We start from the raw sequence: 26,786 nt of genomic DNA, 5'->3' as shown, positions 1-26,786 counted from the left end.
ACCTGTCCCAGTAGCACTTTATTAGACTTGAAGATTGCTTGCACACTGCACTTATTCTAAATTCCGACATACCACCTGTCACATCAGCACTTTTAATCTGTAAACATTACATTTGGCCCGGCCCCAGTTTTATTGTGTCTTGGTGTATTGTTTTATTATTCTGTTGTTTTTGATATTGCTTTAACTGTTTTGATTTGCTTTGAGTTGTGTATTTGTTATGCTATGTTTTGAGGCCTTGGCCTTTGTAAGCCGCATCGAGTCCTTTGGGAGATGCTAGCAGGGTACAAATAAAGATAATAATAATAATAATAATAATAATAATAATATGCCAGCTTCACAATAACTTAATTCACTGTATAATCAGTATACATTACATAGAATATATATTAATTAACAATGTCAGCTATGCTACATAAATTAAGAATGTCAGAATATTTTACATACGGACAGATACCCAAAACTGTATTCTACACATTTATAAATTGAAAAAAATACACCAGCAAAGATCCTAGGCAACATTGGTTATCATCACATCAGATGATTAAAAAATATTCACTATTGCTCAGCGGGTTAAACCTTTGTGCTGATAGGACTGCTGACTGACAGGTCAGCAGTTCTAATCCAGGGAGAGCGGGTCGAGCTCCCTCTGTCAACTCCAGCTTCCCATGTGGCGACATGAGAGAAGCCTTCCACAAGGATGGCAAAACATCAAACATCCAGGCATCTCCTAAGCAACGTCCTTGCAGACGGCAATTCTCTCACACCAGAAGCGACTTGCAGTTTCTCAAGTCGTTCCCGACATGAAAAGAATATATTGTTGTTGTTTTTAATGTGTCTTTTTGTGCTGAATTAAAAAAATAGATGTTTTGCCAGACATCATTCTTTCATAAAACATAAACACTTCAAAGCAAGTTCTGAAAAGTATTAGGTGATGGAGCATGTCTGAGATTAGTTTTAATACCACATTCCTATCAAACTAGCAAACATTTTCTTAAAAAGCTTTTATGACCCCCATTTTGCAAGCCTGTGAATTGTTTGCCTCGTCTTCTATGAACATGTTTCTTTTCAAAGGTAGATAATGTTCTGCAGGGTCAGGCTGTCAATCTTTAGGGCAGGGGAATCCACACAAAAACAGTTTCACAAACTGATACTGTCTAAACACCCATCTATCATGTGTGAGTGCCTACAACAAAAATGTACAAACCTAATGGTTCATAGCATTCATATGAGTTGAGAAGATATCATAATAAGGCTTTCACATACAGTCATCCCTCCACATTTGCAATTTTGACTTTGGGGGATTTGATCATTCACTGATAACATAGAAAATGTCATTATTCTGCTTGTGATTATCTCTTCAGTCGCTCAGAAGGTCCATCAATCTGATCAGAGCTCCTTGCAATTCTTTTTCATGTAAACCAAGAGATAGGCTGTTTCTCCCCTACAAGAAAGAGAAAATGGGGAAGAAATGACATCAAGGATGTTCCATACTGGTCAAGGTGCAACAAGTCCTCAAAATGCATTGGCACAAAAGAAGCCAGACAAACCATGAATTTGGTGTTCCTCAGCTCATTTCCAAGGAAACACAGAAAACCCCAATATGGATTGGAAATAGTGAGTACAAGTGCAGGTCAAGGGTCTGGAGAACAAGCCCTATGAAAAGTTGCTTAAAGAGCTGGGCATATTTAGCCTGAAGAAGAGAAGGCTGAGAGGAGATATAATAGCCATGTATAAATATGTGAGAGGAAGCCACAGGAAGGAGGGAGCAAGCTTGTTTTATGCTTCCTTGGAGACTAAGACACGGAACAATGGCTTCAAACTACAAGAAAGACGATTCCATCTGAATATTAGGAAGAACTTCCTGACTGTGAGAGCCGTTCAGCAGTGGAACTCTCTGCCCCGGAGTGTAGTGGAGGCACCTTCTTTGGAAGCTTTTAAACAGAGGCTGGATGTCTGGATGGTCAGGAGTGCTTTGAATGCAATATTCCTGCTTCTAGGCAGGGGGTAGGACTGGATGGCCCATTAGGTCTCTTCCAACTCTATGATTCTATTATTCTAGGGCATAGATGGAAGTGGTATTCACTTTCTCCTTCTGCTCCAAGTGCAAGGAAGCTTTAAAACTCAGGATGGGAACCACCCAGCCTTCTGTGCATTACTAGACTGCAACTCTCAGTGTCCCTTACTACTGACCAAGCTGGCATTTGCAAGCCTGCTACCATGTTTCCCCAAAAATAAGACAGTGTCTTATATTAATTTTTGCTCCCAAAAATGTGCTAGGTCTTATTTTCAGGGGATGTCTTATTTTTCCATGATGACAAATTCACATTTATTGTTGAACCAAAAAAAATGAACATTTATTATATACTGTAAATAGTTGTCAGTAGATAATAACTATCCTGGCCCTCACACACAGGGCCACAAAAAATAAGGGATGTAAAGTACCTGGCTCCCACACACTCTCAGCAGACTATAACAATCTCCCACAGCAGTTCCTGGACCACTTGTACAGCAGGGACAGTATTGTAGCTTCCATCCATCAAGGGGAGCATGTTTCCACATAAAATCTTTGCTAGGTCTTACTTTCAGGGGAGGCCTTATATTTAGCAATCTAATAGGTCTTATTTTCAGGGGATGTCTTATTTTTCTGGAAACAGGGTAGGAGCTACAGTCTGATAACATCTGGAGATCCACAGAATTCCAACCCCTAGTTTAAATCTTCTCATTGGCGCATACTTACACAAATGTAAATAATATAAGGATCTTTTTACTACATACTGCATATTCAGCATAGCATGGAGTTTATCTTTCAGTCTCTTGCATAACTGTTATACATGCCTACACCCATTATCTGCAAGGGATATGTTCCCGGAGTGGATGTGAATATGCAAAATCATGGATAGCAATGAAACCTATTGAAATGAAAGACTTCCAGCCCAAGAATATCACATTGGAGGGCCTAGAAAATGCCTCACCAGGCTGTATTTTGTTGGAAGTCAATACATTTTTTAAATTGTGTATAGGGAAAGGGAGGACATACTGAATTATGTTTACTATTTAACTTGATGCAATTGCAGTATGAAAATGTTAACATCATTGCCACCATCACTCTGGTCTTTCTTGTAAGATTAAGAGAAAAATTAGGAATCCTCTCCACTTACCAACGGAGAGATGCTCTTCCATAGGTACATTTGATATCGTCCCAGAATACCTATATAGTGTAAAGCACAAAGAACATGTGTATGAGACGTATTCAAAGTCCCAACTACACCTAGTGTTGACAATACAACAATTTACAGAAATATATCTTTTTTTTTCTTACAGACTTGGAATTCTGATTTACTTAGAGTAGAACTCTGATTTACTTAGAATCATAGAATCCTTGAGTTGGAAGAGACCTCGTGGGCCATCCAGTCCAACCCCTTGCCAAGAAGCAGGAAGACAGGATATTCCATCTGAACATTAGAAAGAACTTCCTGACTTTGAGAGCTGTTCAGCAGTGGAACTCTCTGCCCCGGAGTGTGGTAGAGGCTCCTTCTTTGGAAGCTTTTAAACAGAGGCTGGATAGCCATCTATCAGGGGTGCTTTGAATGCAATATTCCTGCTTCTTGGCAAGGGTTTGGACTGGATGGCCCATGAGGTCTCTTCCAACTCTATGAGTCTATGATTCTAGACCATACTTAGAATAGACAAACCATTTTTAATTTATTTATTTACAGTATGTATATGCCGCTTTTCTCACCCCTGGGGGACTCGAAGCAGTTTACAAAAAATAATGGCCAAATTCAATGCCTAACATTCATCAACCAAATAATAAATCAAATAGCATATGACTAAGTATAAAATACAATAGGACAAATTCACCATAAGATAATAGGGGATTTAAACATGAAGTATAAAAATTAAAAACACCTAATAAAACTTGATCCAAACTCATAGACTGGGCCATTCCAGATGTCAATTACACATATTGCATACTTACATCTTGCATTGCGTTATTTTATTAGTCAAAATCTTGGTTCCATAACCATGTCGTAGTTCTCTTTCTAAAGGTCAGGAGGGAGGGCATTTATTTATTTATTTACAGTATTTATATTCCGCCCTTCTCACCCCGCAGGGGACTCAGGGCGGATTACAATGTACACATATATGGCAAAGACACACAACAGATATAGACAGACAGTCAGAGGCTATTTAACTTTTTCTGGCCGCCAGGCGTGCTGTCTCTTTCATCGTTCATCTGTGACACTGATGAAGTACTTCCACATTCCTCGCATGCTTTTGCTGGAGTACTTTGCTGGAATCTTTTTTATGGCCTCGTAAATTAGTTAAATTAGCCTCCCCACACATAGGTGTTACCTAATTTTCCTACTTGAAAGATGCAACTGTCTTTTGGGTTGCAAAGGTCAACAACAAGCTACACAATTGGTTGGAAGCTCACTCTGACCCAGGCTGGCTTCGAACTCATGTCCTTTTGGTTAGATGTGATCTTAATGCAGCTGACACTCAGACAGCTGCCCACAGTCCTGGTGCCACTGATCTATCTCACTGGGAAGAGAGTTCCAGAGTTAGGGAGCCACCACTGAGAAGGCCCTGTCTCTTGTCCCCACCAACCACACTTACGAAACAGGTGGAACCGAGAGCAGGGCCTCCTCAGGAGATCTTAACCTCTGTGATGGTTCATAGAGGGAGATACGTTTGGACAGGTAAGCTGGGCCAGAACCATTTAGGACTTTGTAGGTGAAAGCCAGCACTTTGAATTGTGCTCAGTAGCAGACTGGCAGCCAGTGTAGCTGGCATAACAGAGGGGTTGTGTGCTCCCTGTATGCCGCTCCGGTGATCAAGGGTGGAAGAATCACATTGTGTGAACCGTGCAGCAAAACCAGCTATTTAGAGAGGAAGTGTCTGGTTCAACTAAATGTTGATAATGCAATAGAGATAATGCTTCCTTGTGTTAAAGGATTTGGATATGTTCAGTTTAGTTGGATATATTACAAGGAGTTATTTTGTATTAGAAAATCTTTGCACTTGCACTTTTAAATTATATCATTGTGATATATGAAGGCCAATGTTGTTGAATCCTTTCTGCTTTTATTGTTGAAGAAAGATAAACACCGTCCCATTACTATAGCTATCTTACATCTCCAATGGGCTTAGATCTCCAATGGAGAATTTTCATTCTCCAATGAGAATGGCTCCAAATCCATTGAAAGATGGCCAGTGTGCTAAAACCTTTTAGATCTCAGGTCCTACTCTTTTCAAGATGTTCAGGTAAATTGAGGAAAGATTTCTTACTTTGTAGGTTCTGGTTTGCTTACCTGACAGACACTGGAATCATTGAAACAATACCATTTGTGTTCTGTGAGGCTCCAAACGTAGGCACAATAATGACCAAAGTCAGCAGATCCCGCATGTGCAACAACAGCAAAAAGATCATATACCCCATCATCCTGGAAAGAGCCACACATAATAGACACTTTCAGTAGAAGCACAACCCAGATTTATTTATTTATTTACTATACTTATATCCCATCTTTCTCAGCCTGAAGCCAACTCAAGGTGGTTTACAATCAGCAATCAATGCCCCCAACAATATAAAATATAATTTAAAATATTAACATATAATATAAACCATATAAAAACAGTAAGTAAAGATAAAGGTAGTCCCCTGACATTAAGTCCAGTCATGTCTGACTCTGGGGTGTGGTACTTATCTCCATTTCTAAGCCGAAGAGCCAGCATTGTCCGTAGACACCTCCAAGGTCATGTGGCCGGCATGACTGCATGGAGCGTCGTTACCTTCCCGCCAGAGCGGTACCTATTGATCTACTCACATTTGCATGTTTTCGAATTGCTAGGTTGGCAGAAGCTAGGGCTGATAGCGGAAGCTCACGTAGAAGCAATAAAAACAATAAAACACAAATCCTCAGCATCTCATTACTAAAATAATTTTCTCGTCACATAACCAATCGTTCCATGGATTGAAATTCGTCTGTTAGACTGCATTTGCAAATGCTTGCTCAAAAAGCCAGGTTTTAACTCTTTTTCGACATGTTAGGAGGTAGGGGGCCAATCTGATATCCCTAGGGATGGCTTTCCATAGCCGAGGGGCCACCGCTGAGAAGGCCCTGTCTCTTGTTCCCACCAATCGCATTTGCAAAGGAGGCGGGACTGAGAGCAGGGCCTCCTCAGACAATCTTAAGCTCCTAGCTGGTTCATAGGGAGAGATACGTTTGGACACGTAAACTTCTAAGATTTCAGAGCAGTAGCAGTTCTCCTGCTTCCATCTTTTTTCCAAAACCTTCTCTCAGTAAATTTTGCTCCTTGGAGGGTTATACTGCACACAGCAAAAAGCAAGCAGATTTACTGGTGACTCCAATTTAAGTACCAGGGTGAGAAGTAAAAGTAGGGCAGACTGTGAGTAGCACAGACAGAATATATGCTTTGCATGCAAGAAGTCCCAGGTTCAATCCCAAGCATAACTGGGAAGGATTAGAAAAGACTCCTACCTAAAACACTGGAAATATGTTGTCAGTTAATATAGACTGCAGATAGGAAACCATCCGGATATAGGTTCAATTACCCCGCTCTACACCACCACAGTCTGATGCAAGGAAAGGATGAGGTCGATGTATACATATCATTTTAAGCCATTTGAAAATTTCCACCCAGTTTGGTACTTTCTAGCTAAACCTTGTGCATACAAAACCACTTCTAGGAGCGACTGGAGTTCATCCATAAATTACACTGTCAGCATGCCTAAAATCTGAGATTCAATATATGGTACCTTCAGAAGTCTGCTTGTTTGCAACCTATAGAACTGCTCCAAGTCACGGGCAACCAAACTGAATTAAAAAGACTAATGGTCCGACAGATGTGTGGAACAGAGTTGGCAGGCTGCGACACCTATAATTCCCATAGTCAACACCTGAAGTTGGCAGACTTCAGGTGTCGTAGGGTCTGGAGAACAAGCCCTACGAGGAGCGGCTTAGGGAACTGGGCATGTTTAGCCTGAAGAAGAGAAGGCTGAGAGGAGATATGATAGCCATGTATAAATATGTGAGAGGAAGCCACAGGGAGGAGGGAGCAAGCTTGTTTTCTGCTTCCTTGCAGACTAGGATGCAGAACAATGGCTTCAAACTACAAGAGAGGAGATTCCATCTGAACATTAGGAAGAACTTCCTGACTGTGAGAGCCATTCAGCAGTGGAACTCTCTGCCCCGGAGTGTGGTGGAGGCTCCTTCTTTGGAAGCTTTTAAGCAGAGGCTGGATGGCCATCTGTCAGGGGTGATTTGAATGCAATATTCCTGCTTCTTGGCAGGAGGTTGGGCTGGATGGCCCATGAGGTCTCTTCCAACTCTTTGATTCTTTGATTCTTTGATTCTATGACTGTAACATCCATAATTCCTCACCACCACCTATACTTGCTATGGATAATTTATTTATTTATTTATTTCATTCACTTATACCCCGCCCTTCTCACCCCGGGGGGGACTCAGGGCGGCTTACAGGGGAGGGCACAATTAGATGCCCGAACACATAACAAGTAATACAAAAAATAACAATTCAACACTTAAATTAAAAAACATCAATACATAGTAAAATCCTAAAACCTAAAACAATCTCATGTCAGGGTCCATATATCAGAGTCCATAAGTCCGTTCTACTCCGTTTGTCTTTGTCTATTCCCAGGTCCTTGAGTTAATTGACAGAGTGACCAAAAGCTTGGTCCCACATCCAGGTCTTTAGTTTTTTCCTAAATGCTAGGAGGGAGGTCGCCGATCTAATCTCCCCGGGGAGTGCGTTCCACAGGCGGGGGGCCGCCACTGAGAAGGAGCCATGGTGGTGCAATGGGTTAAACCCTTGTGCTGCTGAACTGCTGACCTGAAGGTCGGCAGTTCAAATCCGTGAGACGGAGTGAGCTCCCATTTGTAAGCTCCAGCTCCTGCCAACTTAGCAGTTCGAAAACAGATAAATAGGTACTGCTTCAGCAGGAAAAAGCAAAGAGACACTCCAAGCAATCTTGCCGGCCACACAACCAGGAAGTAACAACGCAGGCTCCTTGGCTTGAAAAAGGAAAAGGCACCTCCCCAGAGCCAGAGATGAGAACCGCCTGAGAAGCCGGAAATGAAAGGAGAAGCCTCTGCTTTTGTTTGTGTTTATGTGTCTCATGGTATATGTTCGTAAAAGGCATTGAATGTTTGCCTACCTATGTAAGTGCTGTAATCCACTCTGAGTCCCTTAGAGGAGAAGGGTGGAACATAAATAAACTGTATATTATTATTATTATTATTATTATTATTATTATTTCTAGTTCATCACACAGACAGTGATACATTTTCAAGTTTACAAGAGCTTCCTATGACCAACACTCAACGCATTTCATGAAGTTTTCTAAGACCACACAGCGAATGATGATGGAGAGAAATATCCCACCTTTTCCTGGATATCTGGACAATACTGTTCTGGGGTCAAGATCTGGCTGAAATCCAGACTTTGTGGGAAAGATAAAGGATTGTTGATCTTCCGAGTTCGATGTCTTTCACTGGAGTGGAACCGTTTCAGGTGAAGGGTGAGCATCTGTGGCAGATATGTGACTTTCATACCCTGCAAAATGACCTTGCATTAATATTGGAAAGAAAGACTAGAGAGCAGAGGATGGCATAGGCAGAAAGGGAATAGAGATCATATGACTAGAAAATATCTTGTGGGCCTTTCCGCTTTCAGAAAATCTAGATCCCGCACTCAGGTGACCACCAGCACAAAGCCCCTTCCTGATTTCTTCCCACAAGAAGACAGAGAATAAATATTCCTAATGTCATAATCAGTATTATTATTGTTGAAGGCTTTCATGGCCAGAATCGCTGGGTTGCTGTGAGTTTTCCGGGCTGTGTGTCCATGTTCCAGAAGCATTCTCTCCGGCTATTTCGCCCACATCTATGGCAGGCATCCTCAGAAGTTGAGGAGTCCTCAATCTCCGAGTATGCCTGCCATGGATGTGGGTGAAACAACAACAGGAGAGAATGCTTCTGGAATATGGCCATACAGCCCAGAAAACTCACAGCAACCCAGGATTATTATTGCCCTATTTTTCACCCGATATTGAAACTCAAGGTGTTTAAAAATATATTTAAAACAATACTAAATGCAAATTATATGAAAATTTCAGTAAAAGAATAAATAAAAGAATAAATATAAATGTAAAAGAATAAATATAAATGTTGTTTATACTTAATCAAACAATTATGAAGTTGCAAACTTTTAAGGACTATATAAAGACCTTAAAATTGGGACTACATAGCATTAAATCAGTGGATACCTGAAAAATTGATGTTTTAAGTTTCCAACAAAAATAGGGCAAGGTCAGAGGCATCTTGGCCACCTTAGGGAGAGTGTTCAAAATTCGGGGAACAGCCACCAAGAAGGCCCTGCCTCTTATCCCCACCAAAGGAGCCTGAGAAGATGGTGAATTTTCCAAAAAAAAAAAAGTGGCAAAGCTCCCCAATTCACAGAAAAAAGACAAAATTACCCGCAATCTTGGTACTTTCTGGTTACATTGCTTGCAGCGAAATGTACTTTCTTCCGTCATTTGTTCTGATTCAAAAAAATAGTGCAATGCATCTTCCTAGAAAGAGCAAAGAAGTTTATATGAAGCAAAATGCAGATTTGTCTCCTCAATTTCCTTTTAAGCCAACTTTCCCCATTTAGTGCCCTTCTGATGTGTCAAGACTACAACTCTCAGGCTGTTTTTCAATACATCTAGACCAGAGATTGAAAAAAAAAAGTAGCTTAAAAACAAACTTCCCAAATCCTCCAGCCAGTGATTGTGGAAGTAGTACTGGTGGGGAGTCCAAGCTCTGATCTGAATACACCTCTACCTCCCTGTCTTGATCCACAAGTGAGCTTTCAGCTTTGCTCAGTGCCACAACAAGCCCCACAAAAACACAAAAAATAGGCTGTATAGTTAGTTGTCTCCCAAAAATAGAACTGTACCTCAATCCCCCAGTCTCTGTGGGTTTTTTTAAACTTCTCATCCTTATGGAGGTCTTTAATCAACCACTTAGACAATCCTAGCATCAAGCTTTTTCCCGCTTTATCTTTCCTGCATCTTTCTGGAGCTCCTGCCCATCAACTGTGTTTTTCAAAACATGGGAGAGCCAAAACTCTAGAACAGACCTGCACAACTTGACAGTAGTAAGGGGATGAAATTAAAATAGGCTAAGACTTGGACTACAAGAAAATCAAACCAGTCCATACTACAGGAAATAAAGGGAAGGAGGGAAGGATATAAGAGGCAAAGATGAAGTACTTTGGCCACATAATGAGATGACAAGAAAGCTTGGAGAAGATAATGATGCTGGGGAAAATAGGCGGAAAAGGGAAGAGGGGCCGACCAAGGGCAAAATGGATAGATGTTATCCTTGAAGTGACTGGCTTGACCTTGAAGGAGCTGGGGATGGCGACAGCGTGGGCTGGTCTATGAAGTCACAAGGAGTTGGAAGCGATTGATTGAATAAATAAACAACAACAAACCTCTTTAGGCTGCAGGTAGGTTTTTAGCATTGTGCTCTGGCTGGATCTACACTGCCATATAAAATCCAGGTTATCTCCTCTGAACTGGATCATATGGCAGTGTAGACTCATATAATGCAGTTCAAAGCAGATAATGTGGATTATCTGATTTCATAATCTGAATTATATGGCTGTGTAGATCTCTCCTCTGGGTTTACGAGAATAGTCTTGATTTCCCTGACTCCCCTTCAATGTGCCAATGAATTGCAGCCCTGTTCCAAGGGAAAGAAGAAGTGCATCCATTGTTGCCTCCTCCGCTCTTCTTTTCCCTTTGCTTCTGGACTGTCGTCTCCTCCTCTGGAGGAAGAAACTGCCAACTCCGCATCATTCATTTCCCTCATTTATGAGGGAGAATCTTAGCTTCATCATGAAGAACCCGCAATGATTTTTTGGTGAAGCTAAGTTTCTCCCTCATAAACAAAGGAAATGACATGGAGTTTGTGGAGGTGAGAACTAAGACACTTTTTTTTTACCACCTACCTCTCCTTTTAAAAGGGATAATCTAATGTTATATTTTAACATAATCTGTAGCCCAAGATTCAACCCCTTGAATAAATATTCCCATGAACATTACATCCCTGCTCCCCACTACTCTAACCTGACTCCAAAAACCTACCCAGGTTGTGTTTCCAACCAAAACCAGCACTTCCAGTGTCCTGAACAGTGGGGCCCCTTTGCCACAGGGTAGTTTGGTAACTTTGGTACACAGAGAAAGGAAATGTGTTGAGGTAAAACACTTGGGGTGCATTAACGTAGGGTGGAAAATGCGCACCTTCCTCTATTTTTACATGGAGCATCTAAACGACGGCTCACGTAAAAACACATTAATTCTCAACAAAGCAGGAAAACCCTGCTTTGTGGTGAATTAATTTCTGGAAGACTTGGGTCTACTTGTGTATGGCTGGTATCTGGACTGCCCCCTCAGAAGTCCAGGACTTCTGAGGGGGCAATCCAGACAGCCCCCTTGGGATTTCCAGGCTGTTTCAGCCTGGAATATCTGAGAGGGCTCTAACGCCTTTTCCAAACCCCCCAGAAAAATCTTAAAAAGTGAAAAATACCCTACCAGCATTACCCTGCTGCTGGCCCTCTTCCGGAGTGTAGAAATGATGTACCAGGAGAGGGCTGGCAGCAGGGTAATGCAAGCCGGGTAAGTAATTTTTACTTTTTAAAGTTTTTCTATGGGGTTTTCGTTGATGTCTGGGTGCCCTGCTGGAAGGTCCAACAGGGCATCTGGACACCACCCCAGGAAAGAGTGGCATTTTATTTTTCACCAGTGTGGGGACAGAAATCCAGCCTGACCCAGATTTTAAAACCCACTTTTCCCCTGTCTGGAACTGTCCTTGGAGGGGGAATAACAGGTTCCAATAGCTACTTTGCTGTAATGCTGCATGTAACTTCCCTCTCTAATGCTTAGGCTCACTCGGAGCTTCTGCGGGCCACACCAAAGCCTTGTGAGGGCCACATCTGGCCCCCGGGCAGCATGTTGGACAGGCTCGTTTTAGAAGAACGTGGACATTTTGCATTTGCTAAAAAAAAAATCAATTTTGAAAAAAGAGAAGTGGCTTTAAGAAAAAGGCAGAAGCATCATCCTCAGGCCTAATTGGTTAACCAGTTAAACTCCATGAGTAAACCAGGTTTACAATTTTGGGAGGGAGGTTGAACCCTTAACCCCAACCCCTCTGGCAACAGGCCTGATCATCCTGATTCTTCCAGTTTTAGTTTGAGGTATGGATGCAACTCCAGCCATGTCCTTATATACCTACCAACTTCTTAAATGCACGAGAATCAAAATCAAATAAGTGGAGAGGAAGCATTAGCAGGTTGCTGTCTTTCTTTGTTTCACACGAACACCCCTGGCATGTTAGATGTTCCTTCAGCCGGATAGTGTACTGATGAGTGAGACTTTCAGCCTTAAAACGAATGGGGAAGGGAAAAAGAGAATGTCAAAACAGAAAGCCATGAGCGCCTTGTCTCAGAAAAGAAATCCTTTCTCCTTTAACTGGCCTCTTTTTGAACCTTTGGTGGCCAAGCCAATATTCCTACCCTCCTATTCTGGGCAAAGATGGGAAAGTGGCTTTTTAAAGATATTAAAGTTAAGTGTATAGTTTAAGGACAGAGTAGTTAAGAGAATAACAATAATAGTTATTTATTTACCACACTTCTCAACCCTGAAGGGGACTCAGGGCACACTTACAAAGGCAACAATTCAATGCTATATATACATAGGTAAAGGTAAAAGTTTTCCTCTGACATTAAGTCCAAACGTGTCCGAGTCTGAGGATTGGTGCTCATCTCCATTGCTAAGCCAAAGAGCCAGTGTTGTCCTTAGACGCCTCCAAGGCCATGTGGCCATGGGCATGACTGCAAAGAGTGCAGTTACCTTCCTGCCAGACCTACTGATCTACTCACATATGCATGTTTTTGAACTGCTAGGTTGACAGAAGCTGGGGCTAACAGTGGAAGCTCATGCCGCTCCCCAGATTCGAACCTGCAACCTTTCAGTCAACAAATTTAGCAACCCAGCAGTTTAACCCACTCCATCACCAGCATTTACATCAATAAATAAACAAAAGCATTAAAATCCAACCAATTAAAACATAAGCATTAAAACTTCGACACACAATTCAGGTCATATTTCAGGGATGGTCCAAGTCGTCATTATGTTATTTTATATTCTCTTATTGCACTGCTCTCATTTACTAACCAAAAGCTTGGTCCCAGGGCCATGTTTTTAGTTTTTCCCCTTAGGTCAGGAGGGAGGGGGCTGATCTAATTTCACTGGGGAGGGAGTTCCATAGTTATACCCACAGTCCTAATTTTTAAAAAATTATCTCTCCCTTGTAGCTTTATGTATTGGTGGCATATGGTCCGAGAAAGGAGTCCATCTGTCCAGATGTCCCTGTGGTTCCAAGGACTGAAATAATGAGTCCTGGGGACCGAAATAATAAGCCATCCAGGACTGCTCAGTTTATGTACATATTTTGGGTAGTAGAAAGTGTCTAACTGAGGTACGGCTCCGGCCCAGCTTACTTATCTGAATGTATCTCTCTCTACGTTCCACCTCGTAATTTAAGATCTACTGGGGAGGCCGTGCTCTTGGTCCCACCAGCGTCTCAAACACGTCTGGTGGGGATGAGGGACAGGCCCTTCTCGGTGGTGACCCCCCGCTTATGGAATTCGCTCCCCAGTGAGATTAGATCAGCGTCCTCCCTCATTACTTTTAGGAAAAAACTAAAGATGTGGTTTTGGAGCCAGGCCTTTGGCTAGTGGGCACAACAGCACTTTAGGCACTGAACTCGGACAATAGGATTGTTTGAAAATTGGAAATTGCTTTATGACCTGTGATTCTGTGATCTGTTCTATGTGGTTATGTAATTTGAATTAATATCACTGCTTAATTGTTATGTAATGGATTTTATATTCTTGTTTTATATTGTTGTTTTGATACTGTTGGCATTGGTCTAAATAAATAAATAAAATAAAATATGTTGGACACATCCCAGCCAGCTTTAGCTGGCCTTGCCTTGAGGGAGTATGCTTACTTGGTACAATACAGCAAGAATCCATGTTTGTTTGGGGTGAAAAAGGAACACTTACCAAATCTGGGCTTGTGATTTGGTCCTTAATTAGATTCCATAGGATCAGGAAAAGTTCAGCAGCATCATAAAGAACAAACACTGGCGAAGGAGACAACATGACAACCAGGATTTAGCACAACATATGATCTGTATGGCTCTTTCGTGCTCTTCCCAATGCTAGCATTCTCACCCGCTTTCAATATTGTACTCCCTCCAGTTTCAGATTCCCTACTAGACTGCAATGTTTTGACACCAATCCTAAATCTCCCAGCAAGGACAAACTATTTCCAGTTGCTGCTTACATTTCACATTGTGTCTCGAGAGGCACTGGGCAAGACTCATGGGATGTACAGACTTCTGCTTGCTTTGCTGCATCTGTTCCAAGAGCAGAAGCATCTGATAAGGGACACTTGCTTTCTGTTCATCAACATCAAAAGGCACTTTAATCCTGCAACAGAAAAGAAATCATAAGTATAATCTTATCTCAAACTCAGAAAAAAACTTTAAGGCTGCAGGCCTGTCTACACTCACTTGGAGATGAGCCCTAACAGAAATCGAAAGCCTCAATGCCATCACACAATATATGTACAGATGGAATTTCCTTTATCTAAAATGTTTGGGACCAGAAGTGTTCCACATTTCAGAGATCTTTCTTTCATATTTTGGATTACTTGCAGACACATAATAAGATATTTTGGAGATGGGACACAAGGCTAACATGAAATTCAGTCATGTTTCATCTACACCTTCTACACCAGTGGTTCCCAACCTTTGTTTGACCAGGGACCACTCTCCAACATTAGTATCAAAAGGATTACGAATTAGTTTTTGGTTAACTTTAGATTCGGTTTGGTTATTTGGGGTGCTGATTCAGAAAACTGTATTGGATAGACCACATGAGCTCTAGTTTCTGTTACAGAACATGTGCCATCTAGTAATCACCATCTGCTTGCCCATTAAGCCATATTTAATAAATCTTTGCACTATAAGACTGTTTCGTGCGGCCAGTTACTCTCGTTGCAACAGTGTAGTAACAGTAAGGCCATGGGCCATATTTTAATTCTTTCAGGCTACTGATGGTCCACGGACCATGGGTTGGGAACCACTGTTCTACACAGATCCTGAAGATAATTGTATACACAATACTTTAAATTCATTTGTGTAAGTGATGAAGTTTGTGTATCAGAGAATAAAGTTGTCACTATTCCATGTGGACAATTGTGGATATTGGAATATTTTGGGTTTTGGAATTTCAGATAAGGATCCTCAACCTGCATCATATTATTTGGCAACATTTTACAGTGAGGTAAGTAAAACATAGATCTGGATCTTTTGGTAGATCCCTGGATGATCTCAGGTAGATGGATGATTTACTTCATAAACATTTCTGCTGAAATACATTTGCTTCTCCTCAAGAATGCTGCAGAATTCTTTCTTGATTTTGACGCAATGGATTAACACAGCTACACCTACGGAAATTCCCTAACAACACGAGCAACAAAAGAACCCTGTTCTCACTCCAAATTATACTGCTGGTATTGAATTTATAATTTGCAGAATAAATAGGAGTGGATTTTAGCATGGAAAGGAGGAAGAGGAGATACAAATTGCCAGCTCACAAATAGGTGGCATCCCACCTATTTGATAGTACTATAGGCTCACAAAACTGTTGTGGTTTTGAGATTGTTCTTTACAGCAGATGGAAAAAGTAAGGCTGGAAAATAGTAATTTGTCTCAGGCCACCAAATAGCAGAAAGGCCATATTTGAATTAGCACTTCCCAGTTCTAAATTAAGCACATTAGCCACTATACCAGATCACTGTCAACTCCTAATTTTTGAGTGAGAGGTGAAAAGCGGACTTCCTGATTTTCCCTCACCTCCGAAGGATCATAGTGAAGTATCTGTTCATGAAGAAAACTTGCAGCAAGGAGTTGAGGCAGCAGTTTAATCCAATATTGTACAAGCCAACAGCTCCTGAAAACAACAGGGAAAGTGTGGACTGTGTAACGTGGGTGGTGAAAGGCAAAGAGAAATATACAGACGTGAGGTTGCAATCCTAAACGCCCTGAAATAGAATTAAATCTATTGTGAAAGGAAAGCTGGAATTATGCCCATGTAAATAGATTTGCCCCCTGGTGGCTCAGCAGGTTAAACCGCTGAGCTGATGAACTTGCTGACTGAAAGGTTGCCAGTTCAAATCCGGTGAGCAGGATGAGCTCCCACTGTTAAGTCCAGCTTCTGCCAATCCAGCAGTTTGAAACATGCAAATGTGAGTAGATCAATAGGTACCACCTTGGCGGGAAGGTAATGGTGCTCCATGCAGTCATGTTGGCCACATGACCTTGGAGGTGTCTACAGACAATGCCGGTACTTTGGCTAAAAAATGGAGATGAGCACCAACCACTAGAGTCGGATACGACTAGACTTAATGTCAGGGGAAACCTTTACCTAAATAGAATTATGATAAATGTGCAAAAAAATTTATTATTATTATTATTATTTTGGTTGTGTCAGGAGTGACTTGAGAAACTGCAACTCACTTCTGGTATGAGAGAAATGGCTGTCTGCAAGGAAGTTGCCCAGGGGACGCCAGGATGATTTGATGTTTTTATCATCCTTGTGGGAGGCTTCTCTCATGTCCCCGCATGAGGAGCTGGAGCTGATAGAGGGAGCTCATCTGCCTCTTCCCGGATTCAAATCTGCGACCTGTCGGTCTTCAGTCCTGCCGGCACAGGGGTTTAACCCTCTGCGCCACCGGGGGCTCCCGATGCAAATAATGTGCAAATAATTAAATATTATCTCTAAGTTCATAAATGTGAAATAAACATCCAAAAGAAATGAATAATTGCATAGAGGGAAAAATATAAAAACAATGTCTGGATTCATATTTTGCCATTTACATTGTTGTAATTTTACTCATATTAAATCAATGGGAGAGGTTCTAAGAAGCTATTTTAGTGAATTGAGAAGATGAGCCACTGGACAACAGCATAGGTGTCCCAAAGCATATCTGCACTTCGGAGTTGATGTCCCAAATGCAAATGTGACCAATGGGCATCATTTCCATTGTTGTGCATCACTCCAACTGTACATCTATCACTATAGAACTACCAAGTTTTCATTTCTGCAGATATGTGTCTACTGACAAAGATACAAGACCCCAAAAGGGAGTCTGATCAAACAAATATCCTTAAATTCTGACATAATTTAGAACAGGGATGAAGAATGTGAGTCTTCTGAATGTTGGAGAGTTCAATTCCCAAGTGCCTCCATATCCAGCATACCCAATAGTAAGTGCTTATGTCAGCTGTAAAAGGTCAAGGTCAAGGTTTCCCCCTGGCATTAAGTCCAGTCCTTGTCTGTAGACACCTCCAAGGCCATGTGGCTGGCATGATTTCACAAAGCACAGTTACCTTCCCGCAGAAGTGGTACCTATTGATCTACCCACATTTGCATATTTTTGAACTGCTAGGTTGGCAGGAGCTGAGACCAACAGCAGGAGCTCACCCCGCTCCACAAATCTGAATCTGTGGTCTTTTGATCAGCAAGTTCAGCAGCTCAGTGCTTCAACCCACTGCGACACCAGGGTCAGTGTCAGCTGTACTCCCAAACATAGCTTCCCTGCAAAGGCTTCCCTGCTTTAGCACTTCTGGAAGCAGAAAATAGCATTAAAAGTCAGAATGAGGGGTGCTGTTATTGCGCATTTGGGGTGCATTTTTCTCCAAAGTGCTGGGGCTACGCAAAAGACTTCAATGGGCCATATGTGGATTGTGGGCTGCCTACTTCCACCTGATTCAATGGAAAAAATCGGAAATAAAGAATATTCACACAGACAATTTACAATCTTATAATGCAGCTTGTTTTCCTTCTTAACAGGAGAAAACACCAGCAGATAAATGGAAGACAGGGATGCTGCAACATAACCACACACCCCAGGCAACCAGCAAAGGGAACAAAAAGCAAAAGCAGTACCATTTCTTAAGTCAGCCAGTCCGCAAATAGCTTTGAGTTTCTTGTTGCACTTCTCCACAATATCCTCTTTACGTTCTTCTTTTTCTTCCTCCGCCTCCTCATCCTCGGCTGAAACAGTCTGATATTCGTCCAGCTTGAGTGTTTTATTTCTTTTTCGCCTTGCAAAGTTTTGTCCCATCAAGGGTGCTGCTCAGAACAAGTGGACAAGAAATCAGTGGCTTTATTTCCAGCCAAGAACTTGACGTTAATCCCATTCTTTGGGAACAGGGGAAATACTTTGGAAGAAAGTTTCTCTTATTAGATTAACCATTGTTCTTCTGTACACACCAGTAACTTTCAATTTCCTGCATAAAAATAGGCTACTAAGCGTCAAAGGACAATGATGTCATTTCTGCTCCAAGGCCTTGAAAGAGGGAAAGGCTGACAAACATTCTGAAATGGTTCCTGATTGAAACTGACACTTTTGCAAATAGTATTAATGGATACAAAAAGAGAGCCATGCATATTGTGGTCTGAATGATAAACTATGACTCCAAACCAAGTTTCAAATCCCCACATAGCCATGGAAACCATTGTGTGATTTGAGACGCTGAAACAGTCGAAAGCCAACTTACAAATGCCCTGAAAGATCTCTCCAGCTACTCCAAAGATAATCACCTGAAGCCTAACCTTGCCAAGACACAAGTGTGTGCTTTCCACACACATAACTGTGAAGACAACAGGAAATTGAATATTATTATTATTATTATTGTATTGCCGAAGGCTTTCATGGCTGGAATCACTAGGTTCTTGTAGGTTTTTTTGGGCTATAGGGCCATGTTCTAGAGGCATTTCTCCTGACGTTTCGCCTGCATCTATGGCAAGCATCCTCAGAGGTAGTGAGGATGCTTGCCATAGATGCAGGCGAAACGTCAGGAGAAATGCCTCTAGAACATGGCTCTATAGCCCGAAAAAACCTACAAGAACCTATTATTATTATTATTTGAAACACAACAAGATGAGTCTACAGCAGACACTCTGCTAGCTGTTGTATTGGATCACACGTCGGACACTTCCCAAGTGTCTAGGACTGTGTGATGTATCAGCGAATAATGTGTGCAGATCCCAGTAAGCTGGCCTTCTGCAGCTGGCAGATGGTAATCTTGTCAGTGCTGATTGTGTTTAAGTGCATGCCAAGGTCTTTAGGCACTGCACCCAGTGTGCCGATCACCACTGGGACCACCTTTATTGGTTTGTGCCAGAATCTTTGCAGTTTGATCTTTAAATCCTCATATCGTGTCATCTTTTCCAGTTATTATATTATATTATATTATATTATATTATTTATGTACAGTATTTATATTCCGCCCTTTTCACCCCAAAGGGGACTCGGGGCGGATCACAATGCATTATTATTATTATTATTATTATTATTATTATTATTATTATTATTTGCTGCTAACTGTGAGATAGGTGGAGATATTCCGCCCTATCTCCCCAAGGGGACTCGGAGTGGGTCACAGTACACATACACGGCAAACATTCAATGCTGTTTTGGATAGACAGTACAGAGACAGACAGGACAGAAAAGAAGTGTTGAAGTCCAGCTTTTTGGAGCCTTGGAAGATTGTGTTCAAACCCAGACACAGGGGGGTGCTGTTGCTTCATCTTCCATGATGAAGAGCCATCAGAACTTCCTCCTTCCTTTTGGTCACCGGGCATTTTCTAAACTTTTTTTATGGTGTCATAAAATATCTCCCCCACTTGTTTTAGAAGTAACTTCTCTAATTACAGCTCAGGCTGTTTTCAAACTGCTTAGGTCAACAATAAGCTGAGCCGACAGTTAGCAGCTCATGCCAACCCAGGGCTTCGAACTGGCAAACTTTCAGTTGGTAGATTTTATCATTGCTGGTGATTTACCAGATGTGCTACAGCCCCAGCCTTTAAAGTTATATGGGAAGGCCAAGTGCTCGAATACTGTTCTCATCCTAAGTATCTCGGTGTCACCTTGGATCGAACACTAAGATTTAGGAAACACTGTATTAACACCAAACACAAAGTAGCTGCACGTAATAACATCCTGCAGAAACTTACTGGCAGTGCATGGAGTGCAGACTCAAAATTAATAAGAACATCAGCCCTGGCCTTGTCTTACGCAGCTGCTGACTATGCCTGCCCCGTTCGGCACAAGTCTGTCCATGCAAAGTAGATGAACATAGCACTAAATGTAACATGCATAATAATCACAGGATGTCTCAAATGTAAGCTAGCTGGCATTGCCCCCCCCCCCAGATGTACGTACAATGGGAAGTTGCTGCTAATTATGAGATAAATAAGCTTGAATACTGCAAAAGCCGTCCACTGCATGGCTATCAGCCTCCTCCACGCAGATTCAAATCAATGAAAAACTTCATGAAAACCATCACTCCTCTCAATATTCCCCAAGCAACAGCAAGGGTATCTCTCTGGGCAGCTAAACCAAGAAATCCCAACTGGATGGCCCCCCATGAGGGTCTTCCTCCAGAGGCAAACCAAGAATGGGCAAATTGGAAGTCCCTGAACAGATTCAGAAAAGGAATGGGCAGGTCAAAAGACAACTTGGCAAAATCCTCCACCTCATGAAACTATGGAGCATAACAAACAACTCCACATCTATATCCTTGCCCGCAATGCCCTGCCTCATGTACAGAGGAAGAATTGTTTGAGGCTACAGACAAAGTGGTTGCTGTTGCCCGTTTTTGGTCAAAATATATTTAGCCGCTTGTGCTCCTTCTATTTTTATCAGTTTTATACTTATTTATACAATGCTTTTGACACCAAATAAATAAATAAAACGTGAGGAAAGTCACATTATCTCAGCCACAGAGGAGGGCAAAGGCAAACCTGATCTGAACAAATTTTGCCAAGAAACCCCTGTGATAAGTTTGCTTTAGGGGCACCATAAATCAACAGGACACTCCTGACACCACAAAAAAACCCCTAAACAAACCATAAATCAGAAATAACTAGAAGACAAAGAAGAATAAACTATGAGATACGCAGGAGGTAGGTTTTAGGATGAAATTGGACCTTAGTTGCATTTCAAAAATCTACTCAAGCAAGCACGTCATGAGGCAAGAAGGCACACACAGATAGAAGTTATTTGTAAGATCTCCTTCCACAAGTCAAATAAATGTCATCAGAAGTTGGAGTAAATAGGAATTTGGACAACAGAAGGATAGCTTACATATATGTCCATCCTGCTTAAGCGATCTAGCTTTGTCAGAGGAAACAGCAACCAAGAGCCTTTTCTATGCTACTGAAATTTCTTTACATAGCTAGACTTTTAGAGAAAGAGAAAGGAAGGTCACCTCAAAGGCAATCTAGTCCATCTCAATATGGGAGATCGCCAGCTATAGCATCCCTCCTGAAGTGAAGAAAAAGTCATCACCCAATTCTGGTCCTGCACCATCTCACCCAGAACTGCTTCAAGGCATTGCAGGAATTGTCCCTCTTTCTGCTTCCTTCCCTGCCTGGTTAGTTCTTGGCTCCATGGGCCAAACCAGACAGGACTCAAAAAACTACAAGTCAGTATTTTAAAAACTCTAAAATCAGGACAGTAAATAAAGAGCAACACTCAAAAAACAGGAGAATTCCAGACAAGAATCAATCAGGGCTAGCTAACACTTCCCAACAAAGGATCCCCCATGAAGGAACCAGCCAAGCTTTGAAGCTGCAAGGCCATTAAATGCTAATCAAGGTGGCCAATTGCAACATTCACACTTGTCTCAAACAGGCAAGAGTTCTTTCTCCCACCCTGGACATTCTACAGATATATAAACCTCACTTGCCTAGTTTCCAACAGACTTCACAACCTCTGATGACTGCCATAGATGTGGGTGAAACGTCAGAAGAGAATGCTTCTGGAAATGGACATACAGCACAGAAAATTCACAGCAACCTATCTAAGCCATTTCTAAAACCTGAAACACAGCTGCCAGAGTAGCAAATCTCTTGGGTTGGTAAACAAACAGTGTTAGATTCGTTTCTCTTACGGGTAATTGGGGGGTTTTTTAAATTATTTTTTATTTTGCTATTTAAAGCAGGCAGAGCAGGGTTAACACCCGACTTATAACACAGAGCTCTGCTTTGCATGTCGGAAAGCATTTGCACTGGGACTTATTCTTAAGGAAGAATGCATAGCATTGAGCTCTGCATTTGCATACTTGATGGCAACATGTCCGAAGTGGTAAAGAGCATACTTATTCCCAAACACTTTTCTTTGATTCCACTTCAGTCCACACCCTTCTCTTCACCCACTGCAACCCACTGATCCCACCCAAACTGGATAAAGCAAATTGCATGAAAAAGTCCTTTCACCTCTTTACCCGTAGAAAGGAGTAAACATGCAGTGCAAACAAATATATGCACCACTTGAGTTTATGCAAGCATAGGCAAACTTGGGCCCTCCATGTGTTTTGGACTCCAATCCCCACCATTCCTAACAGGCCCTTTCCTTTTCCCCCTTAGCTGCTTCTTTCCTACTTTCTTTACCTTCCTCTTTCTCCCTCCCTCCTACCTTCCCTTATGTGCTTCCTTCATTCCCTCCCTTTTCTCTTTCTTTCTCACATTCCATCCTTCTTTACCTCCCTCTTATTCCCTCCCCACTTCTCTCCCTCCCATCCTTTCATCCTTCTTTCCCTCTCTTTTGTCTTTCCTTCCTTCTTCCCTTTCTTCCATTCTTTCCTCTTTCCCCTCCCTCCTTCCTTCCCTTTCATCTTAACTTCCTTCCCTCCTTTTTCTTTCTCTTTCCTTCTTTCTTCCCTTCCTTCCTTACCTCCCTCTTACAACCTCCCTCCATCCCTCCTTTCCACCCTTTCGTCCTTCCTTCCCTCCCTTTTGTTTTTCCCTCCTTCCTTATCTCCCTCTTCCCTTTCATTTTTCCTTCCCTCTTTCGTCCTTCCTCCCCTCTCTCCCTGTTCTTCCTTCCTTCCTTCCCTTTCCTTCCTTCTCTCTTTCTCCCTCCCTATCTTCCCTTCCACCCTAAATTCCTTTCATCCTTCTCTTCTTCCCTTCCTTCTCTTTTTCCTTCCCCTTTTCCTCCTGGAAGATGTTTAGCTGGGAGAAGCCGTGGTGGAGAGGGCACATGAGAACCATGGTTTCAAGATTTAAAAGGGGTGTCTCATTGAGGGGTGGGGGCGACTGACTTTCTGCTGCTCTAGAGACCAGGGCACAAAGGAGCAATGGTTTCGACTGAAAAAATTAGGATGACCTTCCTGGGGAGTGGCATAGACTGCCTCGGAGTGTGGTGGAGTCTCCTTCTCTGGAGGTTTTTCCACAGAGGCTGTGTACTGGGAGTGCTTGGCAGAAGGTTAGACTGGATGGCCCTTGGAGGTCTCTTCCAATTCTAGGATTTTAGGATTCTATAGCAGGAGTAGGCAATATAGAGTCTCTAATGGATACACTTTGTCTCTCTCATCCACCATCTCATCCTGACCAAGGCCAACCCTTTTGGGATCCAAATGTTTCCTGTCTTTCCTTCACTTTCTGCTTCCAAAAGAGAAGAGGAAGGAGAGGAAAGGGCAGGGAGGGGGCTTGGGGAGAACCCCCTCCCTCATAGCCTGCCCACCCCACCGCAGCCTACCATGTGGCCCCCAAGTTAGAAAGTTTGCCCACACCTCTCCTAGACTATATAACTGATTATATTATAGACCAATTGGCATAGATACAAAGAGGATTTCCTGGTCAATATTCCAAGCAGATTTCAACATCGCAATATTTTATTGCAATGTTTGTTATTATATTGTTTCCCTTTATTCTTCCTTGTTTACATTTGTTACCATTTTGATAAGGGAATCAGCTGACTTGCTTGTTTGGGCTATTACTTTATGGATTCATTTAGTAATTGCAAAGTACCAGGAAAGCATCTGACATTTTGCCAAAATATAACATATATAGTTACCTGGAAAATAGACATTTAAACTGTACATAAAATGCTTGGATAAATTACATTTGAAGCAATGGAAAGAAAGCCATTAAACCAAAGGTCTCATGCTCCCAAGATTAAAACTAAGTGTTGTTAAAGGCTTTCATAGCCGGAATCACTGTGTTGTTGTGAATTTTCTGAGCTGTATGGCCATGTTCCAGAAGCATTCTCTCCTGACATTATGCCTGCATCTTTGGCAGGCATCCTCAAAGGTTGTGAGGTATGTTGGAAAGTAGGAAACTATATCCACAGATATATAAACCCCATTTTCCTAGTTTCCAACAGACCTCACAACCTCTGAGGATGCCTGCCATAGATGTAGGCAAAACGTCAGGAGAGAATGCTGCTGGAACATGGCAGCTTAAGCAGCTGAGGGGGGAAAGGAAGGGGCCTGAGGCTGTTAGGAATGGTGGGATTTGGAGTCCCAAACACCTAGAGGGCTCAAGTTTGCCCATGCCTGATCTACACTGTAGAATTAACACAGTTTGATGCCACTTTGACTGCCATGCCTCAATGCTATCAAATCCTGGGAATTGTACTTTGGTGAGGCATCTAACTTCTTTGGCAGAGAAGACTAAAAACCTTGAAAAACAACAACTCCCAGGATTCTGTGGCATGGCAGTTAAACTGATGTCAAACTGCAGATACACCCATATCCACATATATAACATGGGAGTCAGTTGCATCATCTCTCCGGGAATTTAAAGGCAATGCATTTAGAAGTGAGGATGCATTTGAAGGACCAATGTTGCAAAAAATATAAACACAATGTGGATCCAATGATGCCCAACCCAGAAAAAAAGGGATTCAAAGGGTACATCTACACTGCAGGATGAATGCAGTTTGAGAGCACTTCAACTATCCATGGCTCAATGTATTTTCGAAGGCTTTCATAGCTGGAATCACTGAGTTGTTGTGAGTTTTCTGGTCTGTATGGCCATGTTCCAGAAACATTCTCTCCTGACATTTCGCCTGCATCTATGGCAGGCATCCTTAGAGGTTGTGAGGTCCTTGGCAGCCACCTCTCCACAAAAGCCAACATTGACACTGAAATAAAACACCGCCAGAGCTCTGCGAGTGCAGCATTTTTCCGAATGAAGCAGAGTGTTTGAGAACTGGGACATCCGTAGGGAGACTAAGCTGCTGGTTTACAAAGCTATTGTCCTCCCAACCCTGCTATACGCCTGTGAGACGTGAACTGTCTACAGATGTCACACTCAACTCCTAGAACGATTCTATCAACACTGCCTCCGGAAAATCCTGCAAAACTCTTGGAAAGACAGGAGGACAAGTATCAGTGTGCTGGAAGAAGCAAAGACCACCAGCATTGAAGCGATGCTCCTACACCATCAACTCTGCTGGAGTGGCCATGTTGTCCAAATGCCCAATCACCATCTCTCAAAGCAGTTACTATATTCCCAACTCAAGAACGGAAAATGTAATGTTGGTGGACAGGAAAAGAGATTTAAAGATGGGCTGAAAGCCAGCCTTAAAAACTGTGGCACAGACAGCAAGAACTGGGAAGTCCTGGCCCTTGAGTGCTCTAACTGGAGGTCAGCTGTGACCAGCAGTGCTGCAGAATTCGAAGAGGCACGAATGGAGGGCAAAAGGGAGAAACGTGCCAAGAGGAAGGCGTGTCAAGCCAACCCTAATCAACTCTGGCATAGACACTGAGAACTGGGAAGCCCTGGCCCTTGAGTACTCTAACTGGAGGTCAGCTGTGACCAGCAGTGCTGCAGAATTCAAAGAGGCACAAATGGAGGGCAAAAGGGAGAAACGTGCCAAGAGGAAGGCGTGTCAAGCCAACCCTAATCAACTCTGGCATAGACACTGAGAACTGGGAAGCCCTGGCCCTTGAGTACTCTAACTGGAGGTCAGCTGTGACCAGCAGTGCTGCAGAATTCAAAGAGGCACAAATGGAGGGCAAAAGGGAGAAACGTGCCAAGAGGAAGGTGCGTCAAGCCAACCTTAACCGGGACCACTTTCAACCTGGAAACCGATGTTCTCACTGCGGGAGAACATGTGGGTCAAGAATAGGGCTCCACAGCCACCTACAGACCCACCGACTTGGAGGACCATCATCCTTGGGCTATGAGGGATCACCTAATGTGGGTCAAGAATAAGGCTCCACAGCCACCGACTTGGAGGACCATCATCCTTTGACTATGAGGACTCACCTAAATAAGTAAATAAGTGTGTAAATAAGTTTGGGCTGTATGGCCATGTTCCAGAAGCATTCTCTCCTGATGTTTCGTCCGCATCTATGGCAGGCATTGTGAGGTCCATGGCTCAATGTTATGGAATCCTGGGAGTTGTAGTCTTACCTGGTCTTTAGCCTTCCCTGCTGATGGAGTTTGGAGAAAATAGACTTTGACATACTTGCTGGGATTTATAGTTCACCTACAATTAAAGAGTCCTGGTGCCCCACCAAACTTCAATTCCGAGGATCCCAGAGCATGGAACTAAGTCTTGCCTGAGTGCAATAACTCTACAGTACTGTAGATCAACCCCAAAAGGCCAGGTTGGAGAAGGATGGCTTGGAAGGTAACTTACGGTGATGGAGGAGGAGGAGGAGGGCTCAACCTTTCCCGGCTGCTTGGTCTCCACTCCGCTCGACTGTGCGTCCACACTAGCGACAGGGAAACTTCCGATCCTGGCGCGGTCGGCTCCCTTTTTGACAGCTGTGCGTCACTTCTAGAGGGCAGCACCGAGCAGACGGCCA

The 26,786-nt window shown here is 42.5% G+C and overlaps 1 protein-coding gene across 1 annotated transcript; it reads right to left on the bottom strand.

The window, feature by feature from the left end:
• Positions 1-26,786, bottom strand: USP18 (ubiquitin specific peptidase 18). Its single transcript, XM_060776667.2, has 11 exons — positions 26,618-26,786; positions 18,121-18,306; positions 16,026-16,122; positions 14,450-14,595; positions 14,167-14,246; positions 12,333-12,479; positions 9,527-9,622; positions 8,434-8,604; positions 5,316-5,447; positions 3,159-3,208; positions 1-1,441 (listed from the first exon to the last, which is right to left on the bottom strand). Exons 2-11 carry the CDS (start codon positions 18,296-18,298, stop codon positions 1,387-1,389), a joined length of 1,152 nt encoding a protein of 383 aa, XP_060632650.2. The 5' UTR covers positions 18,299-18,306; positions 26,618-26,786; the 3' UTR covers positions 1-1,386.

The sequence above is a fragment of the Anolis sagrei genome, chromosome 5 (genome assembly GCF_037176765.1).
Source record: "Anolis sagrei isolate rAnoSag1 chromosome 5, rAnoSag1.mat, whole genome shotgun sequence".
In the NCBI taxonomy this organism is placed as follows: Eukaryota; Metazoa; Chordata; class Lepidosauria; order Squamata; family Dactyloidae; genus Anolis; species Anolis sagrei.
Note: the sequence above shows the minus strand (reverse complement) of the source record. Positions and strands in the feature narration are given on the sequence as shown.

Bases quoted from the DNA above. Each gene is read 5' to 3' on its own strand.
- USP18 (XM_060776667.2), bottom strand. From the start codon at position 18,298: ATGGGACAAAACTTTGCAAGGCGAAAAAGAAATAAAACACTCAAGCTG. The intron at 16,123-18,120 runs GTACTGCTTTTG...TGTTGTTTTCAG, and splicing joins ACTGGCTGACTTAAGAAATG to GAGCTGTTGGCTTGTACAAT. The intron at 3,209-5,315 runs GTAAGCAAACCA...TACACTATATAG, and splicing joins ATGATTCCAGTGTCTGTCAG to GTATTCTGGGACGATATCAA.